Genomic DNA, 18,589 nt, shown 5'->3' with positions numbered 1-18,589 from the left:
TGTAGGCATTTTCTCTTTTTAGTTTATAATTTTATTGATGCAAATCAAAATATTATTCATAATAAATAAATAATAAAATAATAAAAAATATATATAATAATAAAATATAATAAAAAATAGTAAAAAAAAACTAGTTTTAATGGGGAAAAAATAAATGTTTTGTATATAAAATAATCATGTGATAATGCCATTTTTGTATTATCCAATAAATTAAATACTTCACAAATGAAAGCTGTTTCATCTTATTTGAGCATTTTCTCTTTTTGGTTTATAATTTTATTGATGCAAATCAAAAGATTATTCATAATAAATGAATAATAAAATAAAAAAAAAATTTAAAAAATATTCTAATAATAAAATAAAAAGGCTAGTTTTATGGGGGAAACGAAAATCTATGGAAATGTTGTGTATATTAATTAATCATGGTCATGGCTATTTTTATTATCTAAAGAATGAAATACTTCACCAATAAAACATGTTTAAAATTATTTTAATTTCTTAATAGGAAACGTATAGATGGTAATCAATATATTATTTATAATATTATAATCAATATAAGTATTAGTCTAGTCTATTTAGTTTAAACGCACTTTGTGGGTTCCTGATGAACACGGTCCAACGTGTCTTCGGAGATGAACTCCTGTTCAGACTCTAGCAACCAAAACACTTCAACCATGGAAATGCCTTTGCCCCGAACAACCACCACGCAGTCCTTCCTGAAGGATGAACCTTATGAGCAAACAAACACAGTTGAGTCTGTCATACCTACAGGGTTCCTACTCATTTTCAAAGACTCAAATTTCCAAACTTCTCAGTAGATTTTATTTGGTATATAACAGTCATCTGTAAATACTTTTATTTTCTCAGGGTTTTTTCCATTGATTTTCTCAAAGTGACAACATACAGTACAGAGTCCCTAGAATACATTTAAATTCGTAATATTTAGACTTCATTCTCGTAATTTTGATTTTATTCTCAAAACATTTTTTACTTTATTTTGATTTTATTTTCAAAATATTTAAACTTTGTTCTAGAAATATTTCTACTTTATTCTCGTAACTTTGATTTTTATTCTCAAAACATTTTTGCTTTATTCTTGAAACATTTCAACTTTATTCTGGAAGTAATTTAATTTTATTTAAAAAATATTTCAACTTTATTCTAGACATATTTTGATTTAATACTCATAATTTAGATTTTATTCCCGAAACCTTTCAACTTTATTCTAGAAATATTTCAACTTAATTCTCATAATTTTGATTTTATTCTCATAACATTTTTACTTTATTTTGAAAGTATTTTGATTTTATTCTCAACATTTTTTGCTTTATTCTTGAAACATTTCAACTTTATTCTGGAAGTATTTATTTAGACTTTATTTTCAAAATATTTCAACTTTATTCTAGAAATATTTCAACTTTATTCTCATAATTTAGATTTTATTCTCGAAACCTTTCAACTTTATTCTGGAAGTATTTTTACTTTATTTTCAAAATATTTCAACTTTATTCTAGAAATATTTCAACTTTATTCTCATAATTTAGATTTCATTCTCGAAACCTTTCAACTTTATTCTGGAAGTATTTTTACTTTATTTTCAAAATATTTCAACTTTATTCTAGAAATATTTTGACTTTATTACTGGAATTTTGATTTTATTCTCGAAACCTTTCAACTTTATTCTGGAAGTATTTTTACTTTATTTTCAAAATATTTCAACTTTATTCTAGAAATATTTCGACTTTATTATTGGAATTTTGATTTTATTATCAAAACCTTTCAACTTTATTCTGGAAGTATTTTAATTTTATTTTCAAAAATATTTCTAGAATAAAATTGAAATATTTTGACTTAATTTTCATAATTTAGATTTTATTCCCGAAACCTTTCAACTTTATTCTGGAAGTATTTTGACTTTATTTTCTAAATATTTCAACTTTATTCTAGGAATATTTAGACTTTTTTCTCGTAATTTTGATTTTATTCTCAAAACATTTCGACTTTATTCTGGAAGTATTTTGACTTTATTTTCTAAATATTTAAATTTTATTCTAGGAATATTTAGACTTTTTTTCTCGTAATTTTGATTTTATTTTCAAAATATTTCAACTTTATTCTGGAAGTATTTTCATTTTATTTACAAAAATATTTCTAGAATAAAGTTGAAATATTTTGACTTAATTCTCATAATTTAGATTTTATTCCCAAAACCTTTCAACTTTATTGTGGAAGTATTTTGACTTTATTTTCTAAATATTTCAACTTTATTCTAGAAATATTATTTCAACTTTATTCTTGGAATTTTTATTTTATTATCAAAACATTTCAACTTTATTCTGGAAGTATTTTAATTTTATTTTCAAAAATATTTCTAGAATAAAGTTGAAATATTTTGACTTCATTTTCATAATTTAGATTTTATTCCCAAAACCTTTCAACTTTATTCTGGAAGTATTTTGACTTTATTTTCAAAATATTTAAACTTTATTCTAGAAATATTTCGACTTAATTCTCATAATTTAGATTTTATTCCCAAAACCTTTCAACTTTATTGTGGAAGTATTTTTACTTTATTTTCTAAATATTTCAACTTTATTCTAGAAATATTTCAACTTTATTCTCATAATTTAGATTTTATTCTCGAAACCTTTCAACTTTATTCTGGAAGTATTTTTACTTTATTTTCTAAATATTTCAACTTTATTCTAGAAATATTTCAACTTTATTCTCATAATTTAGATTTTATTCTCGAAACCTTTCAACTTTATTCTGGAAGTATTTTTACTTTATTTTCTAAATATTTCAACTTTATTCTAGAAATATTTCAACTTTATTCTCATAATTTTGATTTTATTCTCGAAACCTTTCAACTTTATTCTGGAAGTATTTTTACTTTATTTTCAAAATATTTCAACTTTATTCTAGAAATATTTCAACTTTATTCTCATAATTTAGATTTTATTCTCGAAACCTTTCAACTTTATTCTGGAAGTATTTTGACTTTATTTTCAAAATATTTCAACTTTATTCTAGAAATATTTTGACTTTATTATTGGAATTTTGATTTTATTCTCGAAACCTTTCAACTTTATTCTGGAAGTATTTTTACTTTATTTTCAAAATATTTCAACTTTTTTCTAGAAATATTTCAACTTTATTCTCATAATTTAGATTTTATTCTCGAAACCTTTCAACTTTATTCTGGAAGTATTTTTACTTTATTTTCAAAATATTTCAACTTTATTCTAGAAATATTTCAACTTTATTCTCATAATTTAGATTTTATTCTCGAAACCTTTCAACTTTATTCTGGAAGTATTTTTACTTTATTTTCAAAATATTTCAACTTTATTCTAGAAATATTTCGACTTTATTATTGGAATTTTGATTTTATTCCCGAAACCTTTCAACTTTATTCTGGAAGTATTTTGACTTTATTTTCTAAATATTTAAACTTTATTCTAGGAATATTTAGACTTTTTTCTCGTAATTTTGATTTTATTCTCGAAACCTTTCAACTTTATTCTGGAAGTATTTTTACTTTATTTTCAAAATATTTCAACTTTATTCTAGAAATATTTCAACTTTATTCTCATAATTTAGATTTTATTCTCGAAACCTTTCAACTTTATTCTGGAAGTATTTTTACTTTATTTTCTAAATATTTCAACTTTATTCTAGAAATATTTCGACTTTATTATTGGAATTTTGATTTTATTCTCAAAACCTTTCAACTTTATTCTGGAAGTATTTTTACTTTATTTTCAAAAATTTAAACTTTATTCTAGAAATATTTCAACTTTATTCTTGGAATTAAGATTTTATTATCAAAACATTTCAACTTTATTCTGGAAGTATTTTAATTTTATTTTCAAAAATATTTCTAGAATAAAATTGAAATATTTTGACTTAATTTTCATAATTTAGATTTTATTCCCGAAACCTTTCAACTTTATTCTGGAAGTATTTTGACTTTATTTTCTAAATATTTCAACTTTATTCTAGGAATATTTAGACTTTTTTCTCGTAATTTTGATTTTATTCTCAAAACATTTCGACTTTATTCTGGAAGTATTTTGACTTTATTTTCTAAATATTTAAATTTTATTCTAGGAATATTTAGACTTTTTTTCTCGTAATTTTGATTTTATTTTCAAAATATTTCAACTTTATTCTGGAAGTATTTTCATTTTATTTTCAAAAATATTTCTAGAATAAAATTGAAATATTTTGACTTAATTTTCATAATTTAGATTTTATTCCCGAAACCTTTCAACTTTATTCTGGAAGTATTTTGACTTTATTTTCTAAATATTTCAACTTTATTCTAGGAATATTTTGACTTTTTTCTCGTAATTTTGATTTTATTCTCGAAACCTTTCAACTTTATTCTGGAAGTATTTTTACTTTATTTTCAAAATATTTCAACTTTATTCTAGAAATATTTCAACTTTATTCTCATAATTTTGATTTTATTCTCGAAACCTTTCAACTTTATTCTGGAAGTATTTTTACTTTATTTTCTAAATATTTCAACTTTATTCTAGAAATATTTCGACTTTATTATTGGAATTTTGATTTTATTCTCAAAACCTTTCAACTTTATTCTGGAAGTATTTTTACTTTATTTTCAAAAATTTAAACTTTATTCTAGAAATATTTCAACTTTATTCTTGGAATTAAGATTTTATTATCAAAACATTTCAACTTTATTCTGGAAGTATTTTAATTTTATTTTCAAAAATATTTCTAGAATAAAGTTGAAATATTTTGACTTAATTCTCATAATTTAGATTTTATTCCCAAAACCTTTCAACTTTATTGTGGAAGTATTTTTACTTTATTTTCTAAATATTTCAACTTTATTCTAGAAATATTATTTCAACTTTATTCTTGGAATTTTTATTTTATTATCAAAACATTTCAACTTTATTCTGGAAGTATTTTAATTTTATTTTCAAAAATATTTCTAGAATAAAGTTGAAATATTTTGACTTCATTTTCATAATTTAGATTTTATTCCCAAAACCTTTCAACTTTATTCTGGAAGTATTTTGACTTTATTTTCAAAATATTTAAACTTTATTCTAGAAATATTTCGACTTAATTCTCATAATTTAGATTTTATTCCCAAAACCTTTCAACTTTATTGTGGAAGTATTTTTACTTTATTTTCTAAATATTTCAACTTTATTCTAGAAATATTTCAACTTTATTCTCATAATTTAGATTTTATTCTCGAAACCTTTCAACTTTATTCTGGAAGTATTTTTACTTTATTTTCTAAATATTTCAACTTTATTCTAGAAATATTTCAACTTTATTCTCATAATTTAGATTTTATTCTCGAAACCTTTCAACTTTATTCTGGAAGTATTTTTACTTTATTTTCTAAATATTTCAACTTTATTCTAGAAATATTTCAACTTTATTCTCATAATTTAGATTTTATTCTCGAAACCTTTCAACTTTATTCTGGAAGTATTTTTACTTTATTTTCAAAATATTTCAAATTTATTCTAGAAATATTTTGACTTTATTATTGGAATTTTGATTTTATTCTCGAAACCTTTCAACTTTATTCTGGAAGTATTTTTACTTTATTTTCAAAATATTTCAACTTTATTCTAGAAATATTTCAACTTTATTCTCATAATTTAGATTTTATTCTCGAAACCTTTCAACTTTATTCTGGAAGTATTTTGACTTTATTTTCAAAATATTTCAACTTTATTCTAGAAATATTTTGACTTTATTATTGGAATTTTGATTTTATTCTCGAAACCTTTCAACTTTATTCTGGAAGTATTTTTACTTTATTTTCAAAATATTTCAACTTTTTTCTAGAAATATTTCAACTTTATTCTCATAATTTAGATTTTATTCTCGAAACCTTTCAACTTTATTCTGGAAGTATTTTTACTTTATTTTCAAAATATTTCAACTTTATTCTAGAAATATTTCAACTTTATTCTCATAATTTAGATTTTATTCTCGAAACCTTTCAACTTTATTCTGGAAGTATTTTTACTTTATTTTCAAAATATTTCAACTTTATTCTAGAAATATTTCGACTTTATTATTGGAATTTTGATTTTATTCCCGAAACCTTTCAACTTTATTCTGGAAGTATTTTGACTTTATTTTCTAAATATTTAAACTTTATTCTAGGAATATTTAGACTTTTTTCTCGTAATTTTGATTTTATTCTCGAAACCTTTCAACTTTATTCTGGAAGTATTTTTACTTTATTTTCAAAATATTTCAACTTTATTCTAGAAATATTTCAACTTTATTCTCATAATTTAGATTTTATTCTCGAAACCTTTCAACTTTATTCTGGAAGTATTTTTACTTTATTTTCTAAATATTTCAACTTTATTCTAGAAATATTTCGACTTTATTATTGGAATTTTGATTTTATTCTCAAAACCTTTCAACTTTATTCTGGAAGTATTTTTACTTTATTTTCAAAAATTTAAACTTTATTCTAGAAATATTTCAACTTTATTCTTGGAATTAAGATTTTATTATCAAAACATTTCAACTTTATTCTGGAAGTATTTTAATTTTATTTTCAAAAATATTTCTAGAATAAAATTGAAATATTTTGACTTAATTTTCATAATTTAGATTTTATTCCCGAAACCTTTCAACTTTATTCTGGAAGTATTTTGACTTTATTTTCTAAATATTTCAACTTTATTCTAGGAATATTTAGACTTTTTTCTCGTAATTTTGATTTTATTCTCAAAACATTTCGACTTTATTCTGGAAGTATTTTGACTTTATTTTCTAAATATTTAAATTTTATTCTAGGAATATTTAGACTTTTTTTCTCGTAATTTTGATTTTATTTTCAAAATATTTCAACTTTATTCTGGAAGTATTTTCATTTTATTTTCAAAAATATTTCTAGAATAAAATTGAAATATTTTGACTTAATTTTCATAATTTAGATTTTATTCCCGAAACCTTTCAACTTTATTCTGGAAGTATTTTGACTTTATTTTCTAAATATTTCAACTTTATTCTAGGAATATTTTGACTTTTTTCTCGTAATTTTGATTTTATTCTCGAAACCTTTCAACTTTATTCTGGAAGTATTTTTACTTTATTTTCAAAATATTTCAACTTTATTCTAGAAATATTTCAACTTTATTCTCATAATTTTGATTTTATTCTCGAAACCTTTCAACTTTATTCTGGAAGTATTTTTACTTTATTTTCTAAATATTTCAACTTTATTCTAGAAATATTTCGACTTTATTATTGGAATTTTGATTTTATTCTCAAAACCTTTCAACTTTATTCTGGAAGTATTTTTACTTTATTTTCAAAAATTTAAACTTTATTCTAGAAATATTTCAACTTTATTCTTGGAATTAAGATTTTATTATCAAAACATTTCAACTTTATTCTGGAAGTATTTTAATTTTATTTTCAAAAATATTTCTAGAATAAAATTGAAATATTTTGACTTAATTTTCATAATTTAGATTTTATTCCCGAAACCTTTCAACTTTATTCTGGAAGTATTTTGACTTTATTTTCAAAATATTTCAACTTTATTCTAGAAATATTTTGACTTTATTATTGGAATTTTGATTTTATTCTCGAAACCTTTCAACTTTATTCTGGAAGTATTTTTACTTTATTTTCAAAATATTTCAACTTTTTTCTAGAAATATTTCAACTTTATTCTCATAATTTAGATTTTATTCTCGAAACCTTTCAACTTTATTCTGGAAGTATTTTTACTTTATTTTCAAAATATTTCAACTTTATTCTAGAAATATTTCAACTTTATTCTCATAATTTAGATTTTATTCTCGAAACCTTTCAACTTTATTCTGGAAGTATTTTTACTTTATTTTCAAAATATTTCAACTTTATTCTAGAAATATTTCGACTTTATTATTGGAATTTTGATTTTATTCCCGAAACCTTTCAACTTTATTCTGGAAGTATTTTGACTTTATTTTCTAAATATTTAAACTTTATTCTAGGAATATTTAGACTTTTTTCTCGTAATTTTGATTTTATTCTCGAAACCTTTCAACTTTATTCTGGAAGTATTTTTACTTTATTTTCAAAATATTTCAACTTTATTCTAGAAATATTTCAACTTTATTCTCATAATTTAGATTTTATTCTCGAAACCTTTCAACTTTATTCTGGAAGTATTTTTACTTTATTTTCTAAATATTTCAACTTTATTCTAGAAATATTTCGACTTTATTATTGGAATTTTGATTTTATTCTCAAAACCTTTCAACTTTATTCTGGAAGTATTTTTACTTTATTTTCAAAAATTTAAACTTTATTCTAGAAATATTTCAACTTTATTCTTGGAATTAAGATTTTATTATCAAAACATTTCAACTTTATTCTGGAAGTATTTTAATTTTATTTTCAAAAATATTTCTAGAATAAAATTGAAATATTTTGACTTAATTTTCATAATTTAGATTTTATTCCCGAAACCTTTCAACTTTATTCTGGAAGTATTTTGACTTTATTTTCTAAATATTTCAACTTTATTCTAGGAATATTTTGACTTTTTTCTCGTAATTTTGATTTTATTCTCGAAACCTTTCAACTTTATTCTGGAAGTATTTTTACTTTATTTTCAAAATATTTCAACTTTATTCTAGAAATATTTCAACTTTATTCTCATAATTTTGATTTTATTCTCGAAACCTTTCAACTTTATTCTGGAAGTATTTTTACTTTATTTTCTAAATATTTCAACTTTATTCTAGAAATATTTCGACTTTATTATTGGAATTTTGATTTTATTCTCAAAACCTTTCAACTTTATTCTGGAAGTATTTTTACTTTATTTTCAAAAATTTAAACTTTATTCTAGAAATATTTCAACTTTATTCTTGGAATTAAGATTTTATTATCAAAACATTTCAACTTTATTCTGGAAGTATTTTAATTTTATTTTCAAAAATATTTCTAGAATAAAATTGAAATATTTTGACTTAATTTTCATAATTTAGATTTTATTCCCGAAACCTTTCAACTTTATTCTGGAAGTATTTTGACTTTATTTTCTAAATATTTCAACTTTATTCTAGGAATATTTAGACTTTTTTCTCGTAATTTTGATTTTATTCTCGAAACCTTTCAACTTTATTCTGGAAGTATTTTTACTTTATTTTCAAAATATTTCAACTTTATTCTAGAAATATTTCGACTTTATTCTCATAATTTTGATTTTATTCTCGAAACCTTTCAACTTTATTCTGGAAGTATTTTTACTTTATTTTCAAAATATTTCAACTTTATTCTAGAAATATTTCGACTTTATTATTGGAATTTTGATTTTATTCTCAAAACCTTTCAACTTTATTCTGGAAGTATTTTTACTTTATTTTCAAAAATGTAAACTTTATTCTAGAAATATTTCAACTTTATTCTTGGAATTAAGATTTTATTATCAAAACATTTCAACTTTATTCTGGAAGTATTTTAATTTTATTTTCAAAAATATTTCTAGAATAAAATTGAAATATTTTGACTTAATTTTCATAATTTAGATTTTATTCCCGAAACCTTTCAACTTTATTCTGGAAGTATTTTGACTTTATTTTCTAAATATTTCAACTTTATTCTAGGAATATTTAGACTTTTTTCTCGTAATTTTGATTTTATTCTCAAAACATTTCGACTTTATTCTGGAAGTATTTTGACTTTATTTTCTAAATATTTAAATTTTATTCTAGGAATATTTAGACTTTTTTTTCTCGTAATTTTGATTTTATTTTCAAAATATTTCAACTTTATTTTGGAAGTATTTTCATTTTATTTACAAAAATATTTCTAGAATAAAGTTGAAATATTGGACTTAATTCTCATAATTTAGATTTTATTCCCAAAACCTTTCAACTTTATTGTGGAAGTATTTTTACTTTATTTTCTAAATATTTCAACTTTATTTTAGAAATATTATTTCAACTTTATTCTTGGAATTTTTATTTTATTATCAAAACATTTCAACTTTATTCTGGAAGTATTTTAATTTTATTTTCAAAAATATTTCTAGAATAAAGTTTAAATATTTTGACTTAATTCTCATAATTTAGATTTTATTCCCAAAACCTTTCAACTTTATTCTAGGAATATTTAGACTTTTTTCTCGTAATTTTGATTTTATTCCCAAAACCTTTCAACTTTATTCTAGGAATATTTAGACTTTTTTCTCGTAATTTTGATTTTATTCTCAAACCATTTTTACTTTATTCTGGAAGTAGTTTGACTTTATTCTAGTAGTATTTTGACTTTATTTTCAAAATATTTTAACTTTATTCTCAAAACATTTCAACTTTATTCTGGAAGTATTCAGACTTTATTCTAGTAGTATTTTGACTTTATTTTCAAAATATTTTAATTTTATTCTAGAAATATTTCGACTTTTTTCTAGTAATATTTCAACTTTTTTTCTCGTAATATTTTGACTTTATTCTCCTGACATTTCAACTTTATTCTCGTAGTAATTTCAGCTTTATTCTCGTACTATTTTGCCTTCATTCTCGTACTATTTAGACTATATTCTCTTAATTTTTCAACTTTGTTCTTATAATATTTCGACTTTATCTCACTTCTCGTACAATAAATGTATTTTTATTAAATTCCTAATTAAAAGCTTAATAGGGGCAAAAGTCTGGAAACACAAATATTTTTCAATACTCTGCTTTCTTTTTCCATACCTTTCCAGACCTGGAAAATACTTCAATCAAGGAGCCCTGAATTTAGTGGTAGGTCATGTGTACAGAACACATATATTGATTATCTAAAAAAAACAGATAACAAATAAATATAATAAATAAATGAAATGTGCAGCTCACCAATCTCCACTTTGATGACCTCATTAACAGGCTCGATCACTTGTGGTGTCCTTAAATATTCATCTGCAATTATATATATAAAAAAAAAAAGCAAACAATCATATAACAATAATTAAAAGGAGTGTCCAAACAGCTGATAAAACAGCTCTAAACAAATATGTGGGTGGATTTTGATGTGAAAGGGCATTTTTTTATTACTGGATAAAGAGTTATTAGATTATTATTAGATTATGAACTCATTTTTTTAGCCAGAAGCTACTTTTTGAAGCTAAAATGTCTTATACAAATTACTTTATTTTCGTAATATTTTAACTTTTTCATTGCAATATTTCGACTTTCTTTTCGTAATATTTCCACTTTATTCATGAAGTATTTCGACTTTATTCTCATAATTGTTCGAAATATTTTAACTTTATTCTAAAAATATTTCGACTTTATTCTTGAAACATTTCGACTTTATTTTCAAAATATTTTTACTTTATTCTCGTAATTTTTCGTAATATTTCGACTTTATTCTCATAATTTTGACTTTATCCTCGTGAATTTTTCATTATATTTAGACTATTCTCATAATTTTGACTTTATTCATGAAACATTTAGACTTTATTCTCGTAGTATTTCATCTTTATTCTCGTAGTGTTTTTTTCACAATATTTGACTTCATTCACATAATATTTCTAATTTATTCTCGTAAAATGTTTACTTTATTCTTGTAATTTTTCGTAATATTTCGACTTTATTCTCATAATTTTGACTTTATACCTGAAACATTTAGACTTTATTCTCAAAATATTTTGAATTTATTCTTGTAGTATTTTGACTTTATTCTCTTAATATTTCGACTTTATTCTCTTAATTTTTTGTAATATTTCTACTTTATTCTCATAATTTTGACTTTATTTCTGAAACATTTAGACTTTATTCTCAAAATATTTTGACTTTATTCCTAGTAATATTTCGACTTTATTCTCATAATTTTTCGTAATATTTCGACTTTATTCTCATAATTTTGACTTTATTCCAGAAACATTTAGACTTTATTCTCAAAATATTTTGAATTTATTCTTGTAGTATTTTGACTTTATTCTCGTAATATTTTGACTTTATTCCTCGGAATATTTCGACTTTATTCTCGTAATTTTTGGTAATATTTCGACTTTATTCTCATAATTTTGACTTTATCCTTGTAATTTTTCATTATATTTAGACTATTCTCATAATTTTGACTTTATTCTTGAAACATTTAGACTTTATTCTAAAAATATTTAGACTTTATTCTCGTAGTGTTTCGACTTTATTCTCGTAATATTTCAACTTTATTATTGTTTTTTTTCACAATATTTCGACTTCATTCATGTAATATTTATAATTTATTCTCGTAATATTTTTACTTTATTCTTGTAATTTTTCGTAATATTTCGACTTTAGTCTCATAATTTTAACTTTATACCTGAAACTTTTAGACTTAATTCTCAAAATATTTTGAATTTTATTCTTGTGGTATTTTGACTTTATTCCTAGTAATATTTCGACTTTATTCTCGTAATTTTTCGTAATATTTCGACTTAATTTTCATAATTTTGACTTTATTTCTGAAACATTTAGACTTTATTCTCAAAATATTTTGAATTTATTCTTGTAGTATTTTGACTTTATTCCTAGTAATATTTCGACTTTATTCTCGTAATTTTTCGTAATATTTCGACTTTATTCTCATAATTTTGACTTTATTCCAGAAAAATTTAGACTTTATTCTCAATATATTTTGAATTTATTCTTGTAGTATTTTGACTTTATTCTCGTAATATTTCGACTTCATTCACGTAATGTTTCTAATTTATTCTCGTAATATTTCGACTTTATTCTTGTAATTTTTCGTAATATTTCGACTTTATTCTCATAATTTTGACTTTATTTCTGAAACATTTAGACTTTATTCTCAAAATATTTTGAATTTATTCTTGTAGTATTTTGATCTTATTCTCGTAATATTTTGACTTTATTCCTCGTAATATTTCGACTTTATTCTCGTAATTTTTGGTAATATTTCGACTTTATTTTCATAATTTTGACTTTATCCTTGTAATTTTTCATTAAATTTAGACTATTCTCATAATTTTGACTTTATTCTTGAAACATTTAGACTTTATTCTAAAAATATTTAGACTTTATTCTCGTAGTGTTTCGACTTTATTCTCGTAATATTTCAACTTTATTATTGTTTTTTTTTCACAATATTTCGACTTCATTCACGTAATGTTTCTAATTTATTCTCGTAATATTTTTACTTTATTCTTGTAATTTTTCGTAATATTTCGACTTTATTCTCATAATTTTGACTTTATACCTGAAACATTTAGACTTAATTCTCAAAATATTTTGAATTTATTCTTGTAGTATTTTGATCTTATTCTCGTAATATTTTGACTTTATTCTCGTAATATTTCGACTTTATTCTTGTAATTTTTCGTAATATTTCGACTTAATTTTCATAATTTTGACTTTATTTCTGAAACATTTAGACTTTATTCTCAAAATATTTTGAATTTATTCTTGTAGTATTTTGACTTTATTCCTAGTAATATTTCGACTTTATTTTCATAATTTTGACTTTATCCTTGTAATTTTTCATTATATTTAGACTATTCTCATAATTTTGACTTAATTCTTGAAACATTTAGACTTTATTCTAAAAATATTTAGACTTTATTCTCGTAGTGTTTCGACTTTATTCTCGTAATATTTCAACTTTATTATTGTTTTTTTTCACAATATTTCGACTTCATTCACGTAATGTTTCTAATTTATTCTCGTAATATTTCGACTTTATTCTTGTAATTTTTCGTAATATTTCGACTTTATTCTCATAATTTTAACTTTATACCTGAAACTTTTAGACTTAATTCTCAAAATATTTTGAATTTTATTCTTGTGGTATTTTGACTTTATTCCTAGTAATATTTCGACTTTATTCTCGTAATTTTTCGTAATATTTCGACTTAATTTTCATAATTTTGACTTTATTTCTGAAACATTTAGACTTTATTCTCAAAATATTTTGAATTTATTCTTGTAGTATTTTGACTTTATTCCTAGTAATATTTCGACTTTATTCTCGTAATTTTTCGTAATATTTCGACTTTATTCTCATAATTTTGACTTTATTCCAGAAAAATTTAGACTTTATTCTCAATATATTTTGAATTTATTCTTGTAGTATTTTGACCTTATTCTCGTAATTTTTTGACTTTATTCCTCGTAATATTTCGACTTTATTCTCGTAATTTTTGGTAATATTTCGACTTTATTTTCATAATTTTGACTTTATCCTTGTAATTTTTCATTATATTTAGACTATTCTCATAATTTTGACTTTATTCTTGAAACATTTAGACTTTATTCTAAAAATATTTAGACTTTATTCTCGTAGTGTTTCGACTTTATTCTCGTAATATTTCAACTTTATTATTGTTTTTTTTCACAATATTTCGACTTCATTCACGTAATGTTTCTAATTTATTCTCGTAATATTTTTACTTTATTCTTGTAATTTTTCGTAATATTTCGACTTTATTCTCATAATTTTGACTTTATACCTGAAACATTTAGATTTAATTCTCAAAATATTTTGAATTTTATTCTTGTAGTATTTTGACTTTATTCTCGTAATATTTCGACTTCATTCACGTAATGTTTCTAATTTATTCTCGTAATATTTCGACTTTATTCTTGTAATTTTTCGTAATATTTCGACTTTATTCTCATAATTTTGACTTTATACCTGAAACATTTAGATTTAATTCTCAAAATATTTTGAATTTTATTCTTGTAGTATTTTGACTTTATTCCTAGTAATATTTCGACTTTATTCTCATAATTTTGACTTTATACCTGAAACATTTAGACTTAATTCTCAAAATATTTTGAATTTTATTCTTGTAGTATTTTGACTTTATTCCTAGTAATATTTCGACTTTATTCTCGTAATTTTTGGTAATATTTCGACTTTATTCTCATAATTTTGACTTTATACCTGAAACATTTAGACTTAATTCTCAAAATATTTTGAATTTATTCTTGTAGTATTTTGACTTTATTCTCGTAATTTTGACTTTATTCTTGAAACATTTAGATTTTATTCTCAAATATTTAGAATTTATTATTGTAGTATTTTGACTTTTTTCTCAAATTTTGACTTTATCCTCGTAATTTTTCCTCATAATTTTGACTTTATTCTTGAAACATTTAGACTTTTTAAAATTCTTAAAATATTTAGACTTTATTCTCATAGTATTTCATCTTTATTCATGTAGTGTTTCGACTTTATTCTTGTCATTTTTTGTAATATATCTATATTTCTCGTAATATTTTAACTTAATTTTTGTAATATTTCGACCTTATTCTCGTAATTTGGTTTTATTCTCAAAACATTTCTATTTTATTTTCAAAACATTTAAAATTTATTCTCAAAACATTTCAACTTTATTCTCGTAATAGTTGAACGGTCCAAAAGAGCTCTAAATAAATACGTTACTATAGATTATGGACTCATATGTTAGCCAGAAGTGACTTTTTTGAAGCTAAAGTGTCAGTTTTTTACAAAAACAGCTTTTGTCTTCTCAAAACATTAACTGATGGACTGGAGTGGTGTGGATTACTTGTGGATTATTGTGATGTTTTTATCAACTGTTTATACTCTCATTCTGACGGCACCCATTCACTGCAAAGGATCCACTGATGTACAAGTGATGTAATGCTACATTTCTCCAAATCTGATGAAGAAACAAACTCATCCTAATCTTGGAGTGAATTTTCAGCAAATGGTCAACTTGAACTCTCACCATTCACTTCGCACTCCATAGTTTCTGACATTTCGAGGACGACTCCTCCTAAACGAAAGGTCAGTTTGCAGGTGTAAATTCCGGCGTCATCGAGATGTACTTTGCGTATGTTGAGAATATCTTTATTTGGAGAAAATTTCTCGTCTTCTTTAAGGAGCTCACATTTCTGAGAGGAAATCAGACACAGTAAAGACAAAGCGTTTACATTAAAACTATGAAATCTACATGTCAAACTTGATCAATAAGTAAAGGTGCACAAAGTGTATTTATGTTGGTTTCTCAACTACCCTCCGAAGAGCATCTAGATTAAATGCTTTCATTGGAAAAAACACACACTCTGCATTGAAGGTATAAGTTTTTAGCAGTTCATGCATGAGATTTTTGCTGGCAGTTCAAACCTTAAATGTCTGAGCTTCAGCTAGAATTGTGCTAGTAATTTGCTAATCATGCTAGAAACCTGTTAGCAACATGCCAGTAACTCCCAAGTCAGGCTAGTGACATGTTAATCATGCTAACAACTTGTAATTCATGCTATAAACATACTAGCAACTTGCTAATCGTGTTAGAAACATGCTAGCAACAGATAATTATGCTATAAACATACTAGCAACATGTTAATCATGCTAGAAACATGCTAGCAACTTGTTAATCATGCAGTAAACATGCTAGCAACATGCTAGGTGTGCTATAAACATACTAGCAACATGTTAATCATGCTATAAACATACTAGCAACTTGCTAATCATGCTAGAAACATGCTATCAACAGATAATCATGCTATAAACATACTAACAACATGCTAATCATGTTAGAAACATGCTAGCAACTTGTTAATCATGCTGTAAACATGCTAGCAACATGCTAATGGTGCTATAAACATACTAGCAACATGCTAATCATGCTATAAACATACTAGCAACTTGCTAATCGTGCTAGAAACATGTTAACAACATGATAATCATGCTATAAACATGATAGCAACTTGTTAATCGTGCTAGAAACATGCTACCAACATACTAAGCATGCTATAAACATGACAGCAACTTGCTAATCGTGCTAGGAACATGCTAATCATGCTATAAACATACTAGCAACATGATAATCATGCTAGAAACATGCTAGCAACTTGTTAATCATGCTGTAAACATGCTAACAACATACTAATAATGCTATAAACATGATAGCAACTTGCTAATTGTGCTTTAAACATACTAGCAACATGCTAATCATGCTTTAAACATACTAGCAACTTGATAATCGTGCTAGAAACATGCTACCAACATGCTAATCATGCTATAAACATCATAGCAACTTGCTAATCGCTAGAAACATGTTAGCAACTTGCTAATTGTGCTAGAAACATGCTAACAACATGCTAATCATTTTATACACATGCTAGCAACTTGATAATCGTTCTAGAAACACGTTAGGAAATTGCTAATTGTGCTAGAAACATGCTAGCAACTTGCTAATCATGCTATAAACATGATAGCAACTTGCTAATCATGCTATAAACATACAAGCAACATGTTAGGAACTTGCTAACCATGTTAGAAACATGCTAGCCAAACGGTAATCATGCTAACAAAATGCTAATCAAGCTAGAAACATGCTAACAACTTGCTAATCATGTTAGAAAAATGTTAACAACATGCTAAATATGCCAGAAAAATGATAGCAACTTAGTAATCCTGTTAGAATCATGTTAGCAACGTGCTAATCATGCTATAAACATACTAGCAACTTGATAATCGTGCTAGAAACATGCTACCAACATGCTAATCATGCTATAAACATTATAGCAACTTGATAATTGGTCTAGAAACACGATAAGAAATTGCTAATTGGGCTAGAAACATGCTAGCAACTTGCTAAACATGCTATAAATATGATAGCAACTTGCTAATGCTATAAACATGCTAACAACTTGCTAATCATGCTATAAACATACTAGCAACTTGTTAATCGTGCTAGTAACATGTTAGGAAATTGTTAATCGGGCTAGAAACATGTTAGTAACATGTTAGGAACTAGGGCTGGGCAATTTGGCTTAGAATCAAAATCTCGATTAATTGAACATTTTAACCCGATTACGATTAATGAACGATTATTTTATTTATTAATAAAATTATATTTAATTATATTTATATAATATTTATTTTTTTGCCCTCATAGTTCACTGACAAGTTTTGTACAGTAAATATGTTCACATATTACAAGCGAGAGATTTTTGGATGAAGGGTGCATTACTTGATTTTAAAATAATTGAAGGAAACACTATCTACGATCTATGATTATTAATTGAACATCAGTGTTGAACAACTGAAATTAAAGCAAGCATTGCTTAAAACGAAAAGTCACATTTTTCTTAAATTAGTGAAAATAAATAACTTGCACTATTGGAAACAAAATAAATAATTTTCAATGTTTTTCATATTAAAAGTAGAAAATAAGCAGTATATCTAAATAAAATTACCCTTGTATATCCTGTAAATACTTTTTACTGTATAAATACTGTTTAAGCTCTCCATCGACATGTCGGCGGAATAACGGAACGGAGCGCTAGTGTTTTTTAAAGGGAAAGTAATTGAAATAATCTTCCTGGAAAAATTTTAACGATTATAGGTTCTGAATGTCGATTTCGATTATTTTTCGATTAATCGCCCAGCCCTATTAGGAACTTGCTAACCGTGTAAGAAACATGCTAGCCAAACGGTAATCATGCTAACAAAATACTTATCAAGCTAGAAACATGCTAACAACTTGTTAATCATGTTAGAATCATGCTAGCAACATGCTAGTCATGCTGGAAACAATGCTTTCTATATCTATGTCTATCCATCTAGGAAACATTACGTTTTTAAAACTACTTTAAACTTCAAACTATTT

General features: G+C 23.4%; 1 protein-coding gene across 1 annotated transcript in view; it reads right to left on the bottom strand.

Moving 5' to 3' along the window:
- Positions 1-580: 580 nt before the first annotated feature.
- LOC141340232 (interleukin-1 receptor type 2-like) overlaps positions 581-18,589 on the bottom strand; it is a 32,522-nt gene continuing 14,513 nt past the window's right edge. The window contains exons 4-6 of the mRNA XM_073845155.1: positions 15,701-15,866; positions 10,860-10,922; positions 581-729 (exon numbers count right to left, since the gene is read on the bottom strand). Of these exons, the coding sequence (XP_073701256.1) occupies positions 581-729; positions 10,860-10,922; positions 15,701-15,866 (378 nt within the window). The remainder of the gene's footprint in view (positions 730-10,859; positions 10,923-15,700; positions 15,867-18,589) is intronic.

Source organism: Garra rufa, chromosome 8 (assembly GCF_049309525.1).
Source record: "Garra rufa chromosome 8, GarRuf1.0, whole genome shotgun sequence".
NCBI classification, from domain to species: domain Eukaryota; kingdom Metazoa; phylum Chordata; class Actinopteri; order Cypriniformes; family Cyprinidae; genus Garra; species Garra rufa.
Note: the sequence above shows the minus strand (reverse complement) of the source record. Positions and strands in the feature narration are given on the sequence as shown.